The sequence below is a fragment of the Cynara cardunculus genome, assembly GCF_001531365.2.
Source record: "Cynara cardunculus var. scolymus isolate 2C chromosome LG 1, CcrdV1, whole genome shotgun sequence".
NCBI classification, from domain to species: domain Eukaryota; kingdom Viridiplantae; phylum Streptophyta; class Magnoliopsida; order Asterales; family Asteraceae; genus Cynara; species Cynara cardunculus.
The window spans coordinates 37,409,625-37,426,248 of record NC_037528.1 but is presented as its reverse complement, the minus strand read 5'-3'; the positions used below and the strand labels follow the sequence as shown (position 1 = coordinate 37,426,248).

The 16,624-nt window shown below is 35.7% G+C and overlaps 2 protein-coding genes across 2 annotated transcripts; one reads left to right on the top strand and one right to left on the bottom strand.

Annotated features, from left to right (window-relative positions):
* The first annotated feature begins 2,586 nt into the window (after positions 1-2,586).
* On the top strand, positions 2,587-3,021 carry LOC112505235. Its single transcript, XM_025109191.1, has one exon. It carries the CDS (start codon positions 2,587-2,589, stop codon positions 3,019-3,021), a length of 435 nt encoding a protein of 144 aa, XP_024964959.1.
* A 1,906-nt stretch (positions 3,022-4,927) lies between these two features.
* LOC112521094 (kinesin-like protein KIN-12E) lies at positions 4,928-15,821 on the bottom strand. The gene is made up of 20 exons (XM_025129765.1): positions 15,561-15,821; positions 14,612-14,767; positions 14,463-14,546; positions 14,158-14,277; positions 13,834-13,947; positions 13,473-13,565; positions 12,487-12,576; positions 12,319-12,389; positions 12,166-12,240; positions 11,965-12,052; positions 11,659-11,717; positions 11,160-11,223; positions 10,220-10,285; positions 8,610-8,768; positions 8,143-8,247; positions 7,829-8,064; positions 7,455-7,524; positions 7,301-7,357; positions 7,109-7,168; positions 4,928-7,009 (listed from the first exon to the last, which is right to left on the bottom strand). The coding sequence occupies exons 1-20, from the start codon at positions 15,819-15,821 to the stop codon at positions 5,153-5,155; spliced, it is 3,885 nt and encodes a 1,294-aa protein (XP_024985533.1). The 3' UTR covers positions 4,928-5,152.
* Between the last annotated feature and the right edge of the window lie 803 nt (positions 15,822-16,624).

Sequence of the window (16,624 nt, the reverse complement as noted above, 5' to 3'; positions counted from 1 at the left end):
ATCAATCAAGAACACAGATGATGAATATGAAAAACACGAGAGAATAGCTTCAAATGATTTTCAATTCTATTGAAAATATTGACAATTACAATATGGAAGCACACTTAATTACTAAGGCCTAAGCTGCTATTTATACTAGTTCCTAATGGCTTTTCTGACATGACCTAGACAAGTGAAATGATCTAAGYCGTTCAAATAAAGCAGATTACAAACATAGTCACGTGATAAGCACGTGCAGCTAACAAACCTAAGTAAAGCAGTGAGAAGTGGTTCTTCACAGAAGATAAACTGCAGACCCTCTGTGAGCCATCCCAGAGACTCTGCTGGATATGACTTGTAAGCTCTTGATAACAGAGGACTATTTTCCAGAACCTCTGTGAGAGACAACAGAGGTTCTGTCAATCTTGACTTGTACGAATGATCATCTTCTGTTGTTGGTCCTCTGTGGTCTTCTGTGGAATGAACCCTTCTGTCAACACTTGCAGTAATACTTTTTCATACTTTTACATTAAAAGAAATATGAGAGATAACAATACAGTTGAATTTCAGAAGCGTGGCTTGACTCATAGTCATATATGTCTATTTATGCACTCTAATTTTAAGCTACCTACTGTTGAACAAATTCATCATATTATCTCAGTTGAGATCCCAGACAAAAATAAAGATCAAGATTTGTACTCACTTGTAAAAGAGTTCATGATCTATGGTCCTTGTGGTGAAGAGAACATTAACTGTCCATGCATGATTGATAGAAAGTTTTCAAAAAATAATCCGAAAAGATTTTCTAAACACACTTCTATCAATGTTAATGGTTATCCTTTATATGGCAGACGAAATGATGGACGTTTTGTTGAAAAGTCAGGTGTTAAACTAGATAACAGAAATTTTGTAGCATATAACAAACATCTTTTGAAAAGATATCAGGCACACATTAATGTTGAGTGGTGCAATTAGGCTTCTTCTATTAAATAGGTGTTCAAATATATCAACAAAGGTTCAGATAAAGCTACCGTTGCTGTTGTAGAAAGCAGTAATGATGAAGTTATTAATAGTTTTGTTGATTAAATAAAGGAATATTATGACTGTTAATATGTGTCTGCATGTGAAGCTTCATGGCGTATTTTTGGGTACGATGTTAATTACAGGAATTCTTCTGTTTTGAGACTTCCTTTCCATCTTCCTGGACAACAACAAGTCGTTTTTGGTACTGAAGATGATATTGAAAATGTTATAAACAGACCCTGTGTGGTGTCTTCAATGTTCATAGCTTGGATGAAGTGTAACGAAATTTATCAAGAAGCACGAAAACTTACTTATGTTGAATTCCCTACAGATTTTGTGTGGAAACTGGAAGAGAGACGTTGGGATCGAAGGAAAAAAGGCTTCTCAATTGGAAGAATTCATTTAGTTTCTCCTACCCTAGAAGAAGCATATTATTTAAGAATTCTTTTGAATAAAGTGAAAGGTCTTAAATCATTTGAAGACGTTCGTACAGTAAATGGAGATATATTTCCTACTTTTAGAGGTGCATGTTATGCTCTTGGTCTTTTAGATGATGACAAGGAATATGTTGATGCCATTGAAGAAGCAAGTTTAACCGGATCTGGGTTTTATCTATGCTTCTTATTTGCAACCATGTTGATTTCAAATAGTCTGTCTAGACCTGAGTTTGTTTGGCAAAAAAACATGGCAATACTTGACAGATTGCATTCTTTACAATCAACGAATTGCATTAAAATCTACAGGTATATTAATTATCTATTATAAGTATAGATTTATACAGTTGTTATTTGAATACAAAATAATTTATTGTTTTATTATTTCTTAAATATTATGTTCTTTCTTAAATTGTTTTTTAGTTTTAGTTTTTATTTTATGGTTGTTTACATTTTCATTATATTTTTTTACAAATTTATCTCTCAATGAAGAACAAGTCAAGAACTTGACGTTGTTTGAAATTGAAAAGATTTTACTTCGTAACAATTCTAGCCTAAAAAAAATTCACCACTATGTCTTATCTTGATAATGATTCTCTTGAATCTTCAAACAATCGTTTGATTACGGAGGAGCTAGATTACAACATAGCTAATCTACGGGATTCATCAACTTCTAGTTACTTTAACAAATGAGCAAAGAGTGTGTTTATGACGATATCATCACAGTTGTTCAAAATAACCGAGGAGGTGTGTTTTTTGTATATGGTCATGGTAGAACAGATAAAACATTTCTATGGAAGACATTATCTACATCAATAAGATCTAAAGGAGAAATTGCTTTAAACATTGCTTCCAGTGGTATTGTTTCTTTACTTCTTACCGGAGGCAGAACAGCACACTCTCGCTTTCAAATTCCTCTAATTATTAATGAAAATTCACTTTGTCATATAAAGCTAGACAACGATGTTGCGAACTTAATAAAGAAGATTACGTTGATTATATGGGATGAGGCACCAATGGTTCATAGGCATGCATTTGAAGCATTGGATAGAAGTATGAACGATATTTTAATAATCGAGGCATTAGTGACTCACAAATGCTTTTTGGTGGCAAAGTAGTTGTTTTTGGAGAAGATTTCAGATAAATTATGATGGTTATTCCCAACGCAACTAGACAAGACATTGTTAATGTGTCGTTAAGTTCATCTTACATTTGGGGAAAATGCAAAGTCTTAAGGTTAACTAAGAACATGAGGTTAACTGTTGACAGTGAAGCTTCTGAAATTGAACAGACAAGGGTTTTTGCAAACTGGATTTTGGATTTAGGAGAAGGCAAGGTTGGTAGTGTGAATGATGGTGAGGCACTTGTTGATGTACCTCATGATCTTCTCATTACCGATTCAACGGATCCTATATCTATGTTAATTGAATTTGTCTATCCTTCAATTCTTGTAAATATCAATAATTTGTCTTATTTTCAGGAAAGAGCAATTCTTGCACTAGAACACGAAATCGTTCAAGAAATAAATGACCGTTTACTATCATTATTCCCAAGAGACGAAAAAGCAGTACCTAAGTTCAGATAGCCTATGTGAACAGAGCAACTTCACGACCAGTTTGATAAAACTTTGTACTCACCGGATGTCTTAAATGATCTTAAATTATCATATTTGTCAAACCATAAGATATTACTAAAAGTCGGTGTTCCAATTATGTTACTAAGGAATATTGATCAGAAATCTGAATTATGTAATGGAACTAGACTACAGTGTTATCTTTGGGAAATCGGGTTATAGAAGCAGAGATCATATCTGGAAGCAATATTGGAAGTCGGACATTTATTCCAAGAATGTCTTTGACACCTACAGACAAAAGGATTCCATTCAAATTTCAAATGAGACAATTTTCAATTGATGTATGTTTTGCCATGACCATAAATAAAAGCCAGGGACAGTCATTATCGAAGGTTGGTCTATTTCTAAGACAACTAGTCTTCACCAATGGTCAGCTATATGTTGTTTTATCTAGAGTTAAAAGCAGACAAGGTTTAAAAGTATTAATTATAGATGTTGATGGTATAATTAACAATAAAACAAAGAAAGTTGTATATAAAGAAGTATTTAGTAATTTATGATACGTGGTTCTTATTTTATTAATATGTTAACTACTTACCTTTCCATAATTTCATTTATATTCTGTTATAAATTTTGTTTTACAAATTCTTAATATTTACTCATATTTTTATTAATTCTTTATAAATTTTGGAAGCCAGACATTTATTCCAAGAATGTCTTTAACACTTACTGACAAAAGGTTCCACCAAATTTTAAAGGAGACAATTTTCAATTGTTGTATGTTTTGTCATGACCATAAATAAAAGTCAGGTACAGTCATCATCGAAGGTTGGTCTATTTCTAAGGCAATCAATCTTCACCAATGGTCAATTATATTTTTCTTTATCTAGAGTTCAAAGCAGGCAAGGTTTAAAAATATTAATTATAGATGATAATGGCATAATTAGCAATAGAACAAAGAATGTTGTATATAAAGAAGTATTTAGTAATTTATAATACGTGGTTCTTATTTTATTAATATTTTAACTACTTGCCTTTCCATAATTTCATTTATGTTCAGTTATAAATTTTTATTTACAAATGCTTAATATTTATTCATATTTTTATTAATTTTTTATAAAATCCATAGCACTTTCATTCCACGAGCTCTAGACCATCGACCTCTGATTTTGAACCTTTGATCCATCTATGGTCCAGCTCTTGTCCATTGTGAAGTCTGATCTTTGTGAGCTCTAATACTTGAGTTCCAGTCTTTGAGGTTTTGATTGCATGGACAAGCATGAAGGACAACATGCAAAGCTCTGCATGGTACCTGTAGAGTCTGTGCATAGTAGTTGCAAAGCCTCTGCATAGTACTTGCAAAGCCTTTGGTTTGCTTATACAGAGCTCTGCATTAAGGCATTTCTGGTCCGTCTTACTTGCTTTGATCCACCTCTGATCCCCCCTCTGTAGTTCTTTGATACACGAATTAGCAATAAAGGTTTCTGTTTAACAACATTGCACCGTTTGAATCACCTGATTTTCATCATATCATCCCTATCGACGATCATTCATATATAGAAGATGAGTTTCCTAAAATCATTTGATTTTTGTTAAAATGCCCCATGTAATACACAGGTTTGAACCTAATGTGTGTGTTTTTTTTTTTTTTTTTGAGAGAGAGAGAATGAGATCATGTGATAACTTCTTTTACCATGAGACCCTCTTTGTTGTCCTCAGCTTTAACACACTATAATATGCAAACCTTAATGCATTTTAACCTGAAAATGCTGAACTTAACAAATATGGACACACGTGAACACACAACATGCCTCACATTAACATACTTTAACAAACCTTACCATATACTAGTAACATATTTCAGCATTCGTTAACATGAAATCTACCATGTTAATGTATGTTAATGCATCCAGATTAGATGACCAACAAACCAAATTGCCCCCTTCTTTTACAAACAGAGGATGTACGATCTACGTTGTTGGATGAAATAGTTGAAAATTCGATCAACAATTGTGAAAAGTTTTCAAGGTCTAACAATAAGTTCTCACCAGAATTCAACTCTATATATAATCACACCGTGAAGACGTTAAAAGTAAAATTACATGATGCAACTCCAATAGAATTCATGTTTTACCAGATGGTGTTAGTTAATAATGGCCATGGAATTTGATTGCAGATCCTCAACCACTGAACTTAGCTCCATAAACGATGAACAAATGCTTTCAAGATCTTGAACCAACTTCTCTGATAACATCCCTCTTGTTGTCTCTTCCACCATATGACTCATTTTCTGCATATTCCTACTCCTTTCTTCTTTCAACCCCTCTTCTCTTTTCATCTCCATATCCATTTCTTCTCTCAAAATCCTTGTCTCTTCCTCTTTCAACTCCCTTTCAAACACATTTTGCACAAATTCAATCAACATATTCTCGAATTCATTCCTTCCAGTTTCTTTCATGTCCGAAACCACCTTTCTCTCATGAACAATGCTTTGCAGCTTGTTTTCCATCTCCTCCATAGACTTTGTGCACTTTTGTATCTCCATTTCAGCCACCTGCATTTCTTGATCCACTTCCTCTAACTTTCTGCTCAGTTTTTCACCTTCTTCTCTGACAATTTCGAGCTTTTCTCTATCATGGTTCATTTGAAGTTGTAGCTTTGTTTTTTCTTCTTCAGATTTGAGCAATTCGGTTGCTTTACCACCTAGTTGCCAGTTTCTATGCACCTCTGAGTTTTCGACATTATCAATAGCAAGGAGAACTGTGTCCTTTTCACGCTTCTTCTTCTCTTCCTCGATTTTTTGCTTCAGTGATGCCATGTTGTTCTTCAATTCCACTTCAGATTCTTTAATTTTCATCTGAGCACGTTCAGTCTCGGCCTTGCTAGCCTGAAGTCGGGCAAATTCCATTTTCTTTAACTTCAAATGAGACGATGCCGAATGTGTCCTGACCTTGGCCTGAGCTTCACGTTGTTCAAAGTAACCAAGAGATGAAGAGAAGTTGGCCATGGAGTATCGCACTGCTGTTAGCTTTCTGTCGAACATATTTTCTCGTTCTTTTAGATCACAGATAACAAGATTTGATGAATCATACTCTTTCCGTTTCATCTGAACCACACCTTCTAATGCTTGTATTTCCCTTGAAAGCCTATCAATATCGATAATCTCTCTTTCAAGTGAACTAAATAAAGTGACATTTTCAGAAGATTTTGAAAGCAGTTCTTGCGCTTTATCCAACTTTTCACGTAGAATATTTATCGTGTCAACAAATCTATCCTGCATCTTTGGTTCATCACAGGAACTGAACTTTTCAACAATCTCTACCTCCATTGAACTGGTGGAAGGTTCGTTTGACTCAAGATATTCACGTATTATTGGACTGGAGCACCTACTGTGTTCATCCTGCACAGGAACTTCTACTAAATGACTTCCACCAAGTAAGGCATGAGCAGAATCGTCCAACTGGACTTCATCCCCTCCATCCACCTCAACCAGCTTCTCCACACAATTAGCTCCATCTCGGCTTTTCTGCTCACTTGAACAAACAAGTCTTTTCAACTCATCTCTCTCTTGCATTGCCTTCTCATATAATCCTAGTAATTTATCGTTCTCTTCATGCATTTCAGCGAGCTGATGCTCTAAGTTCTCATTTTCCCTTTTCATTTCAAGTTCCTTTTGAGCAAACTCATTATAGTCAACATGGTCCTTTTTACTCTCTTCAGCTCTGAGAATGTTCTGTTGACTGTCTGCAACTGCCCGGTCATAAAGTTCAATCAGTTTATTGTTGTCATCAAGTAACATCTTGAGCTTTAATCTCAGATCATCATTTTCTTTAGACAATATAATTGCAGTTTCATGAGCTTCTGCTTCTCTTTGACTTGCAGCTGCAATAGCGTCAACCATGGTTTGTAGCTCTCTTTGGTCACTTAAAGCAACATTGGGTGTGGTTATTAAAGGGAACTCAAATTGAGTTTTCTCGGTGCGGCATGGGGTTATAGGGTCCTGCAATAAATGCATGCATCACTAAGCGTTAAGCAAGTAATTTTATCGCATGTCACATAGTAGGCCAAGCCCTTGAGGTTAAATTAGCAATAGATTTACCTTAAGGCTAAAAAGGTCACCATCTCTCTGACTATCCATCAACAAGTCGAAACTTTTTTCCTGGTTCATTAGATACAAAAATGGTGATATTACGATGGTGAGGAGAAAGAAAAATGAACCTGAATTAGAAAACTAAATTTTCTGACGACTGAGCATAACACATCATGTTATTGCATATGGCTTATAATATACCTTCACATGTGAAGCCTCTAACTCGTTCATGAGTTTCCACTCTAGAGCTTCCAGCAACTGCATATTATACATTAGCATTAAAAAAGTGCAAGTGAGCCCATAACCGAGAGAAACAAGGTATGGAAATTTCAACATAAATCAAATGCTAATGGACCTTATCCTCGAGTATTCTCATCTGTTCATCCATTTGTTGTTTCTCCCCTTCTTCAAAAAAGGATTTTAATCTGTATTTAAAGCATGAAGTTAGAAGGGGTAAAGTTACAGCCATCATTTATGAGAAATACAATATCCAAATAAACGAAGTAGCCACAACAAGCTCAGCATGCTCAAGTGTTGGCACTTGCTCAGGATAATCTAAAAGATCATGAGCTGATATTCCCACGCTTGTGCATTGTTCGTTGAATTACTACTTTACTAGATATGTTACTTGACAGGTGGCAACAGCTTCTTCACCCATTTGGGCATGGTTTCCTAGGACTTTCAAACAATCAAAAGCAAGAATAAATAAAAGACAAAGTAGCCACATGCCTTCTGATCTCTTCTTTTAGTCGCAAATTTTCCATGGCAAATCTCGTCACTTCCTGGTTCCTATCAACCTGGGAGCGTAGGACTTCTAGCTCCTTCAAATGTTCTTCCTTCTCTTTTAGCAAGTGTGTCTCGGCAGAGATCTTACCAGAGGCGACTCCCTCCAGCCTTTTTATTGCAGCCTCACGGAATCTTAATCTCATTTTCAGGCCCTGTATCTCATCCTCCCTTTGTTTTGCCTAATCTTGCCAAAAATAAGTCTGATTAGACTTCTAACTGAAAATCGTTAACTAACTCAGCCTCTTGTAGTTACATACCAATTGCATGGCAGCCTGACTTTCAGCTGTTAATGCCTGCAAGGTGATGTCTTTATCCTTTTCCCTCCTAAAAGCACCAACAAGTGCTACTTCATACTCCTTTTTCTGCAATTATTGACAGCATTTTTTAAAGTATAAGTTCATAACTATTATTTAAGGGTGATTAAACTTTCAAACCACCGAACTTGGTTTTTGTTGCAATGACACCGTCGTTCTTGCAAAAATGCTAAAAGATGCACTACATGACACAAGAATGAACTTAGGAAAATGTGGAGTGAAATGGTTAATTTTGCATTTGCATGTCCCAATGTTCTGCAAAAATCAATCCTTTTGAAGTGCAGTGTTCTTTTTTTTCTTTCGCATTTTCACAGGAATAATGGTTCATTTGCAACAAAAACCGAGGACGATAAGTAAAAAGCTTATCACTCTATTTTCTTAGCATCATCATCTGTGAATATGACAAGTACCTGTGACATTCGTTTAACACCAGAAACTGGGCTAAATGATCCATGAATCCCTTCCCACTTGAAAGATCCTGGAGATCCAGGAAAAGAGACAGTCCAAGCATCATCGTCATGATTCTCAGTTCCCCCATTAATCACATTTTGCAAACGAGATACTTCTTTCTGATGATGAGAAAATATTCGATTACAGGCAATAAAATAAATAACATATAACTCATTGACAAAGTTCCTTACTTGGTTAGCATAGAAACCGGGGCTGTTTACCAAACGCTTACCGGATAAGCACTTAACAGGTGTCACTTACCTTACTGGGTGAGCATGGCAAGGACCGAGAATCTTACCCGGTCAGTGCTTACCGGGTGAAAGACGCTTACCAACATTACATGTTGATGGCCGAGAATGTTAGCCAATTAGGTACACTAGGGTAGTGACGTTTGCCGGTAAGCGTTTGGTAAAAGGCCCCTGAGACTCTATTAAATAACTCAGGTGTTGCAGGACTGCATTCTACTTTGCTTTAATCCCAGAATGATGCAGTGAATGATATACTATAATTTAGGTATCCTTTTGAACTAAAAACAAAAAGGAAATGAATATAGATGAAAAAGTACAAATGGAGAAAGGAAGAAAACGGAACTTCCAATAACCATTCAATAACATAAGAACTACAATCCATCTCCTACATTAATCATTAACCTTCAGCATGAACTGTCACATGCTTATGTAATGTAGGAGTGGTAAGACCACTTGTGTCACCATACTAAAAACTTCGCAGACATCATTTCCCAAGAAACAAAGAAATTTTAGTTGTAAAATCACTATAACTTTCAAAGCCTAGATAGAAGACCAAAACAACTATTGCAACACAATGTTAGTATTTTTTTTCCTGTGTGCAATCTTCAATACATTTCAATTGAAATTTTAGAATTCAAAGGCATAAAGGTTGATGGTGTATTTTTTTCGTAGTCTAGAAGCACGTGCACATGGTAAAAATGAAATACAGAAACTTCATCGGTTTAGGGATAAATTTCCTTCCATTAACCTTTTTTTGTCAAAATAATTTTTTGTAGTAAGACCTGATCACAAGCACGGTCAACCACAGCCTACCTACCTAACCGACTACACAAAATCATGAAAGCTGGAAAGTTGATGCTCTTCCAATTTATGTTCCCTCTAACTATTTCTTTATACACTCTCCTCGAACTTGTTTTAAAACACAGCATGATCAGTTGGCATGCCCCAAGTTGCTTGTGTCGCTGTTCCTCCAGCTGTCTATAGTTTTTTTAGTTTTTATTGAGCTTCACTACACAAGACCCCCAGAGTGAGTCATGTCACAAACAATAGGTGCATTCGGGTGAGAAGAAGAGGAGCTGTCAACCCATGAATTAGCCAAGTATTTATTCATAAAATTACGAGATGAAGATAAATGACCCTAGAATTTCAATGTTGTAGCATCAAAGTATTAACCAGCTTGCCAAACTGTTATTTGCAAGAAAAAAGAATGGAAAGAACATGTTCAATACATACAGACACTTCAAATAAGTAATTTTATCTCCTGAAAATATATGATGAAAAATGATAAAATGTCAACAGAAAAGCCAAGATGTGGGTAAAACCTTCAGTTGTTGAATCTGCATCCTCATAGCAAGAACATCTCCAGAAGCATCTTCGTTTATGGTAGCCTGAGATCATTTCAAGCATACTTCAAAAGTTAGTAACTACATGAGAAGATAAATGTATACAGTAAGATAACAATGTAGATACATTAATTTCATCCCACTAAATCAGTTCAAAAGAAGTTTTCATGTGGGTGTGTGAAGTTAGATGATGAGAAGAAGTCCAGAGTGATTCATGAAGCTAAATATTGACCCTCAAAGAAGATGGACCAACTTTTAAAAAGATTAATGTAACAATCTTTTTTTTCACGGCAGTCATACACAAAAACTAGTTGTCATCTGACTCAAAAATAGTTGTTTTCACAAGAGAAGGCATCAACGTTGTTAAAGGCTCAAGGCACATTTAGGCGCAAAGGGGTCTCGGGGCCTAGGCGCAAGACGCAAGCGTCAGGCGCATCTTATTAAAAACAGTATATACACACACACAAAATTATACACAATTCAAATAAGTAGCAGGTACTACAGTGCAGCAACCAACAGTACTTCGATAAAGGCACAAGGGAGAAGGGTTTAAAGCCTAAGCCATGAGGGAGAAGTTTTAAGGTCTGGGTATTTACAGAGAAAGAGGCTTTATGTTATAAGAACTAGGTACTTAATATTAGGGTTTGACTTATGTCATCTATTTAGTAACTCTTTTTTTAAGAAGTCTGGGAGATAAGAAGATGAGAAAACTTATTTAACGTTGGGGTTTGACTTGGTATCTAATAACTCTTTATGAGGCGTGCCTAAGCCCACAAAGAGCCTTAGCCAAGGCACAAGGCCTTAGTGAGCCTCGCCTAGCCTTGACTTTAAAAAAGCCCAAGACCTTGAGCTTGATGAGCCTCTGAGCCTAGGGGTGCCCAAGGCAGGCTTTTAACAAGTACAGAAGGCATGAACATACATGATTTTTGATGAATTTTGCACGTTGAGCGAACTTCAGTGTACTCAATGTCTCCAATGAACAGCTGCAGAGTCATACATAAGTTACTCCATTACAGGTACATGAATCAAAGAAATCTAAGGACAAACAAATTATCGATAATATTTAGGGTGACAATGTTTCCAATAACTAGCAACCTTTACCATTCAATGACATGATGTTCATGTGCTGTACCCAATATCTATTTGTATAAGTTTTCCAGTTTTACCATTGTGCATAATTTGCTTTCGCCAAAATGCCTCTTATGAAAGCCATCACTTTATGATCATTATTGAAAACTCAAAATTTCAAGTAATTGAAGATATTTTAAACAAGATACTCCAATAACAATCTGTAGTTGATTAAGAGAGGCATTTGATCTGAGTTTTAGCTCATTCAAGAGACCTTGGCACCAAGCAAATTAGTGCAAAAACAATAAGAGGAATTATGTAAAGCCAGAGAGTGTAGTAGATGCACTTACCAACTAGATGGACTAATATTAGCAATTATTGTAGTTTTTGAATTCCCTCCCAGAGAATCCTGAAATTCATGCATTCTATTATATTAGTATTTCATATCAATCCACAGTGAACTAATTTTGCAAAAACAGAAATTGAGTAAGAAAACACACAACTCATTCTACCCAAGTGTAGGCATTGCCAAGAGACCAAAACCCCTAACTTCACCCAAACAATGACAAAAGAACTTGACACTCTCTCAAACCATAGCAACTCATAACACTCGTCCATCGTTACATATTTACAAATAAGAATGAAGAAAGAAAAACCTGAAGTAAAAATGTGAGCTTTGAATCCCGATATGGAACATGAAGAGATTTCCCATTTGATACATTGACAAGGTTCATGATAACAAGTCTGCACATGTGGTGGCATAAAGAAGCAATTAAGTTAAAATACAGTTGGTCAAAAGATAAAGTTGTATTTTATTAATTTGAAGAGCTGCATAATAAGAAGTCTGAATAAAATACCCTAAAGTTGAAAGAGATTTATTTATATTGGTGGCTTCTTTTAGACGTTCTCCTTCAGCACCAGAACTTTTCTGCCTACATTATGGCATCACACATCAGCATATAGTACAGTTCCTTAATTTCCTTAAAGGATTTGAAGTTTTTAAATGCTACCTTTCAGAGCCTGCCAAATCCACAAGATTAAGACGGGCAAACCGATGATGTGTCACACCTTGAGAGACCCACTATAAGCAAGGAAGTTGGTTAAAACTTGAGACTAATGAACACCAGTAAAAGCATCAGAGTTTATCATCATAATGATATAGAAGAAAGGCTACTCACTTTACTTTCTATTATGCATGTAAACACACTATGAGAGCGACTGCTGGCACGATTCATGTTTGTGGAGGCAACCTTTCTGTTTGCTGCACCCTGAAATACACTCAAAATATCCAACTTACAGACGGCATAATAATAATGTGTTTATTCAAGTGGCATATATCATCATCATGTCCTTCTCCTGAATTCAGAAACCTACTTGTCTATAGGGTCTAACCTCCAACTCTGGGATAGTATTACTCTTATTGGTCTTGTACTCCTCAAATAGAACAGAAACAGAATAAGTAGAAAGTATGAAGTTCAAGATTTTAATTGTTTCAAGCATAAAGTCCAATTCCAGATTTTTATCTAACATAGTTGTGTCATTAGGAGGATATCATATTTGTTATTGCTCGTAATTTTCAGTTTCAACTTGCAATATTTCATCTTCATAATATCAAACCTAAAGAAAACATGACGTTTGAGAGAATATAAACTGCAAATTCATGGTCATAATTTGCAAATCCAGTCTTTCAACTTCTCTTCTTTCATCTCTATATTGAAAAAGTAGCCTCAAATAGAGAATGACATCACCAACTTGTATTTAGGATGATGTCCAGCACAGCATTCCTTTGTTTGCAGAAACTTCACCAGAAGCAAGAAAGATGAGGTCACTCTACTTCCAAACAAGGACCGTTTCATTCTATACTTAAGGTCGTGTAATACCCACCCCCATCCCTTCTCTAAATGGACGCACACAAAAACATAACATCTTACCATTATGATGACTAAGCTAACATGAAGCAGTCAAAGAGCCAGTGGATGTTTACATATATGTTTTGCTATCTAGTCAGATACATGTTACACACATACATACCAATTGTCCATTGATACAAGTTTTGATTATATTTAGCTACGAACTAGTGATTCTATTCCAACTTATGATTAGAAACATTAAGTGTTGACATTGAGAACTTAATGGAACTGCAAATATGTAAGTTAGAGCAAACCTGAATAAGTTGTTGAATCACGTCTCTAGCGCTTATAACCTCAATCTCAGTGAGATTATCGACATATACCCCTTTCTTAGTGTCCTCTCTTATCTGGAAATATACAAAACATTAAAATTTTATTTTCTATAGTAGCAATAAAATCTAAAGTTATGTACCAAACTTTTCAATGACCATGTAAATAACAGAAAAATTTTATGCTATTAAATATACTTTCCTAGTTAAATTGGTTATGCCTTAAAAATCAGAAGCAAAAAACCTAGCTCTTCCATAACCATGAGATGGAAAGTAGTAAAGAAACAAAGTAACAGCACTAAACAAACTTGAAAGGTTGAGAAATAAAAAGCATGCCAAGTGTGACCTGTAAATTGGTAGATGATGGATCTAACAGGTCAAGTATTTGCTCGTTGTATATCTCCAAAAACGAGCATTTACAGGTATATTGTATTTTTTCTTCTCTCCGAGCCTCCCTATCCTGCAGCACCTCGGTTGGATGCACAAAGCACACCAGGCTATCAACAGTTATGATTACAAGGAGCTCTGGAATGAGATTATAATGATTGATACAGTTATAAGCATAACATATGTACTGTCCAATTTAGGAGTACATACGAAAGCCCCCAAGCATGGGAAACTGTTTGATGAATGTATTATATAAACAGACCCAACGTAGAAAATAATTTACCTTCTGAATCCGTGTAAACAGATACTCAAAGACCCTGGGTGTCATCCCTGAATTAACACTATGCCTTCGAGAACCCCCATCTATGTCCCCAAGCATCGTGTGGGTCTTTCCACTACCAGTCTGCACTTAAACAGTCACAGTGATGTTAGAAAGAAGTATGTTGTCACCTAGAATTTTGCTAAAAGGATACTTGTACTATGCAATCTATATTAATAATCAACCAATCAACTAGAAAGAAATTCAATTGAACAATGTATTTCTTCTTAGAATAGCAGAAGATAGCACATAAAAGTAGCCAAACTCACTTGGCCATAAGCGAACATGCAGCTGTTGTAGCCTCCCATGCAGTTTTCTACCATGGGTACTCCAGCAACTTTGAATAGCATCTCCTGCAAAATTACCAGTGTAAGGAATGAAGCACATAAATGATGTACTTGAAAGATCTGAAATATACCTGGCTAACATGTTCATCAGCAACATGGTCAAAGGTAAAGCGTGCTTCTGGGGGCCCAGTCCATGTAATTGACTGACTACTGCCCTGCTTAACACATCTACTTGGTCCCTGAACAGCTATCTCAGAATTGCTAAGAGGGCGTACCCTTATGATGACCTGCATTTGATAGCATTTTAGAAGTAAGGTTCAAAATTCTTGGTTTTTAAAAATTTGAATTAAACATCTTACTTTTCAATCTTGAATTGTTGTAGACAAAGTAGTGCCAGTTCGGAAAATTTCTCATGATAAATTAGTAACAAATGGCATGTCAATTTTGTCCTCTTGCAATACTCCTGCTCAGACCTTGCTAGTTACAAAGGATCAACAATATGTGCAACTCTACTTTGTCAACACCAAACCAAGTTTGATCCATGAATCATCATCCCACTTCCACTGTGGCTAATCCCCTGGCTAAAAGCACAGGTTGCCCGGAGTTCACCCCCCCCCCCCAATTTAACCTTAATATCCAGCATGGTCAAGTGCTCACACTACCAAACCCATCATCCCCCAATAATACTAGGTTTGAAGATCAACAAATCGCATATGCCGTTTCTGTTAGTAAGGAGGTAGTAGCGAATAGATCAAGTAGTTACCTTTTGAAATCAAATAAACTTATAGAAACTAAAAAAATAAAAATGATTGTCGGCATAAATTTATGGAGAAAAAAATCTAAAATAGCTTAGATTGAAATCCTGAGAGTAAGGCCAAGATACAAGTATTTGCATTTTCAGATGAAATAAAACTTACGGTGAAGTTGAAAAGCAATTTTCATCAGCATAATATATCAAACAATATCTAAAATCGCTTAGGTTAAATCTTGAGAAGAATATTAAGTTTCTTATAAAATTTACTACTCTCCAGAAAGTAGACCTAAATGATCAAATCGAAAACCTAAAGCAGTGAGTAGTACCTGAACATTGTGGTCTTTCCAAAAGGAAGGATCTTCTCGGAACTCAAAACTATCGTTTAGATTAACCGTAACAGATGAATAATCCCCTCTATCTCTGAAGCTTGAAACGGCCGATGAATTGAAAGGAGTTTCTTTGAGTACTGATTTCAAAAGATCTGGCGTACCCCTGACCGATGGCTGCATAGACTCCGATGGACGGCAATGTTCTTGGTACCCAAATCTAGTCTTGAAGTCGCCGGAAATCTCAGAAACGTGTGGCATCGTGAGCTGATGATTGAGTGAGAGAGAGAGAGAGAGAGAGAGAGAGAGATTTGGGTTAGGATTCAAATGGAGTGGACGTTTGGGGGTTTAAGGATTTGAAAATTTTGAATATGTTGAGACCGCGGTTGGTTTAAATTATTCTGGTCCAAGAGTACATGTCTAGTCCCTCAACTATTGACTTTAATCAATTTTTCCCCTCGGCACTTGACTTTAATCAATTTATTTCCCTCAACTCCATCTTCCTTCTCAAAAAGGTCTCTCAACGGGCAGGGTAGAGAAAGCTAAAACGAGTCTAGCCCGGCCTAGGAGCAATTATGCACGGTGGTTTGGGACCAGTTATAAGTTTCATGAAATTTCATGGTTTTATCCCGGAATTAATTATGTATATGACCATTTTATTAAGTTTTTATCTAACTTAACTAACGAGCAATCCGAATATAAGTTTTTTATGAATTTTTACATGGTTTTAAGTCTTTTTTTCAAGCCTAGGATTATGAAATTTTAAGTTTCTCAAGCCTAGATCATAGTTGTAGAAACATGTATAACATTTATATGTAAAAAATATTGTTAATAAACCGGTTACCAGACCTAAGATTTTTAATTAGGATCGGGACCCGCCATCTGTAACATCTCATTTCCAATATACCCAAATTATTTTCTAAGTGTGCTTAACTATATGTAAATAGGATATTATGTGCTTACATAGGAGAAAATGTTGAGCATGTTGAAATTTTACTAAGTGTACTAGTAGTGGCCATATAAGAGAACCGATGATTTAGTGGGAGTTTGGGTTTGAAAATTTA

Excerpts from the sequence above, each read along its gene's own strand:
- LOC112505235 (XM_025109191.1), top strand. The coding sequence starts at position 2,587 with ATGGTTATTCCCAACGCAACTAGACAAGACATTGTTAATGTGTCGTTA.
- LOC112521094 (XM_025129765.1), bottom strand. The coding sequence starts at position 15,821 with ATGCCACACGTTTCTGAGATTTCCGGCGACTTCAAGACTAGATTTGGG. Across the intron at positions 12,390-12,486 it reads CATGCATAATAGAAAGTAAA|TGGGTCTCTCAAGGTGTGAC; the intron begins GTGAGTAGCCTT and ends CCTTGCTTATAG. Across the intron at positions 11,224-11,658 it reads AATATTAGTCCATCTAGTTG|CTGTTCATTGGAGACATTGA; the intron begins GTAAGTGCATCT and ends ATGACTCTGCAG.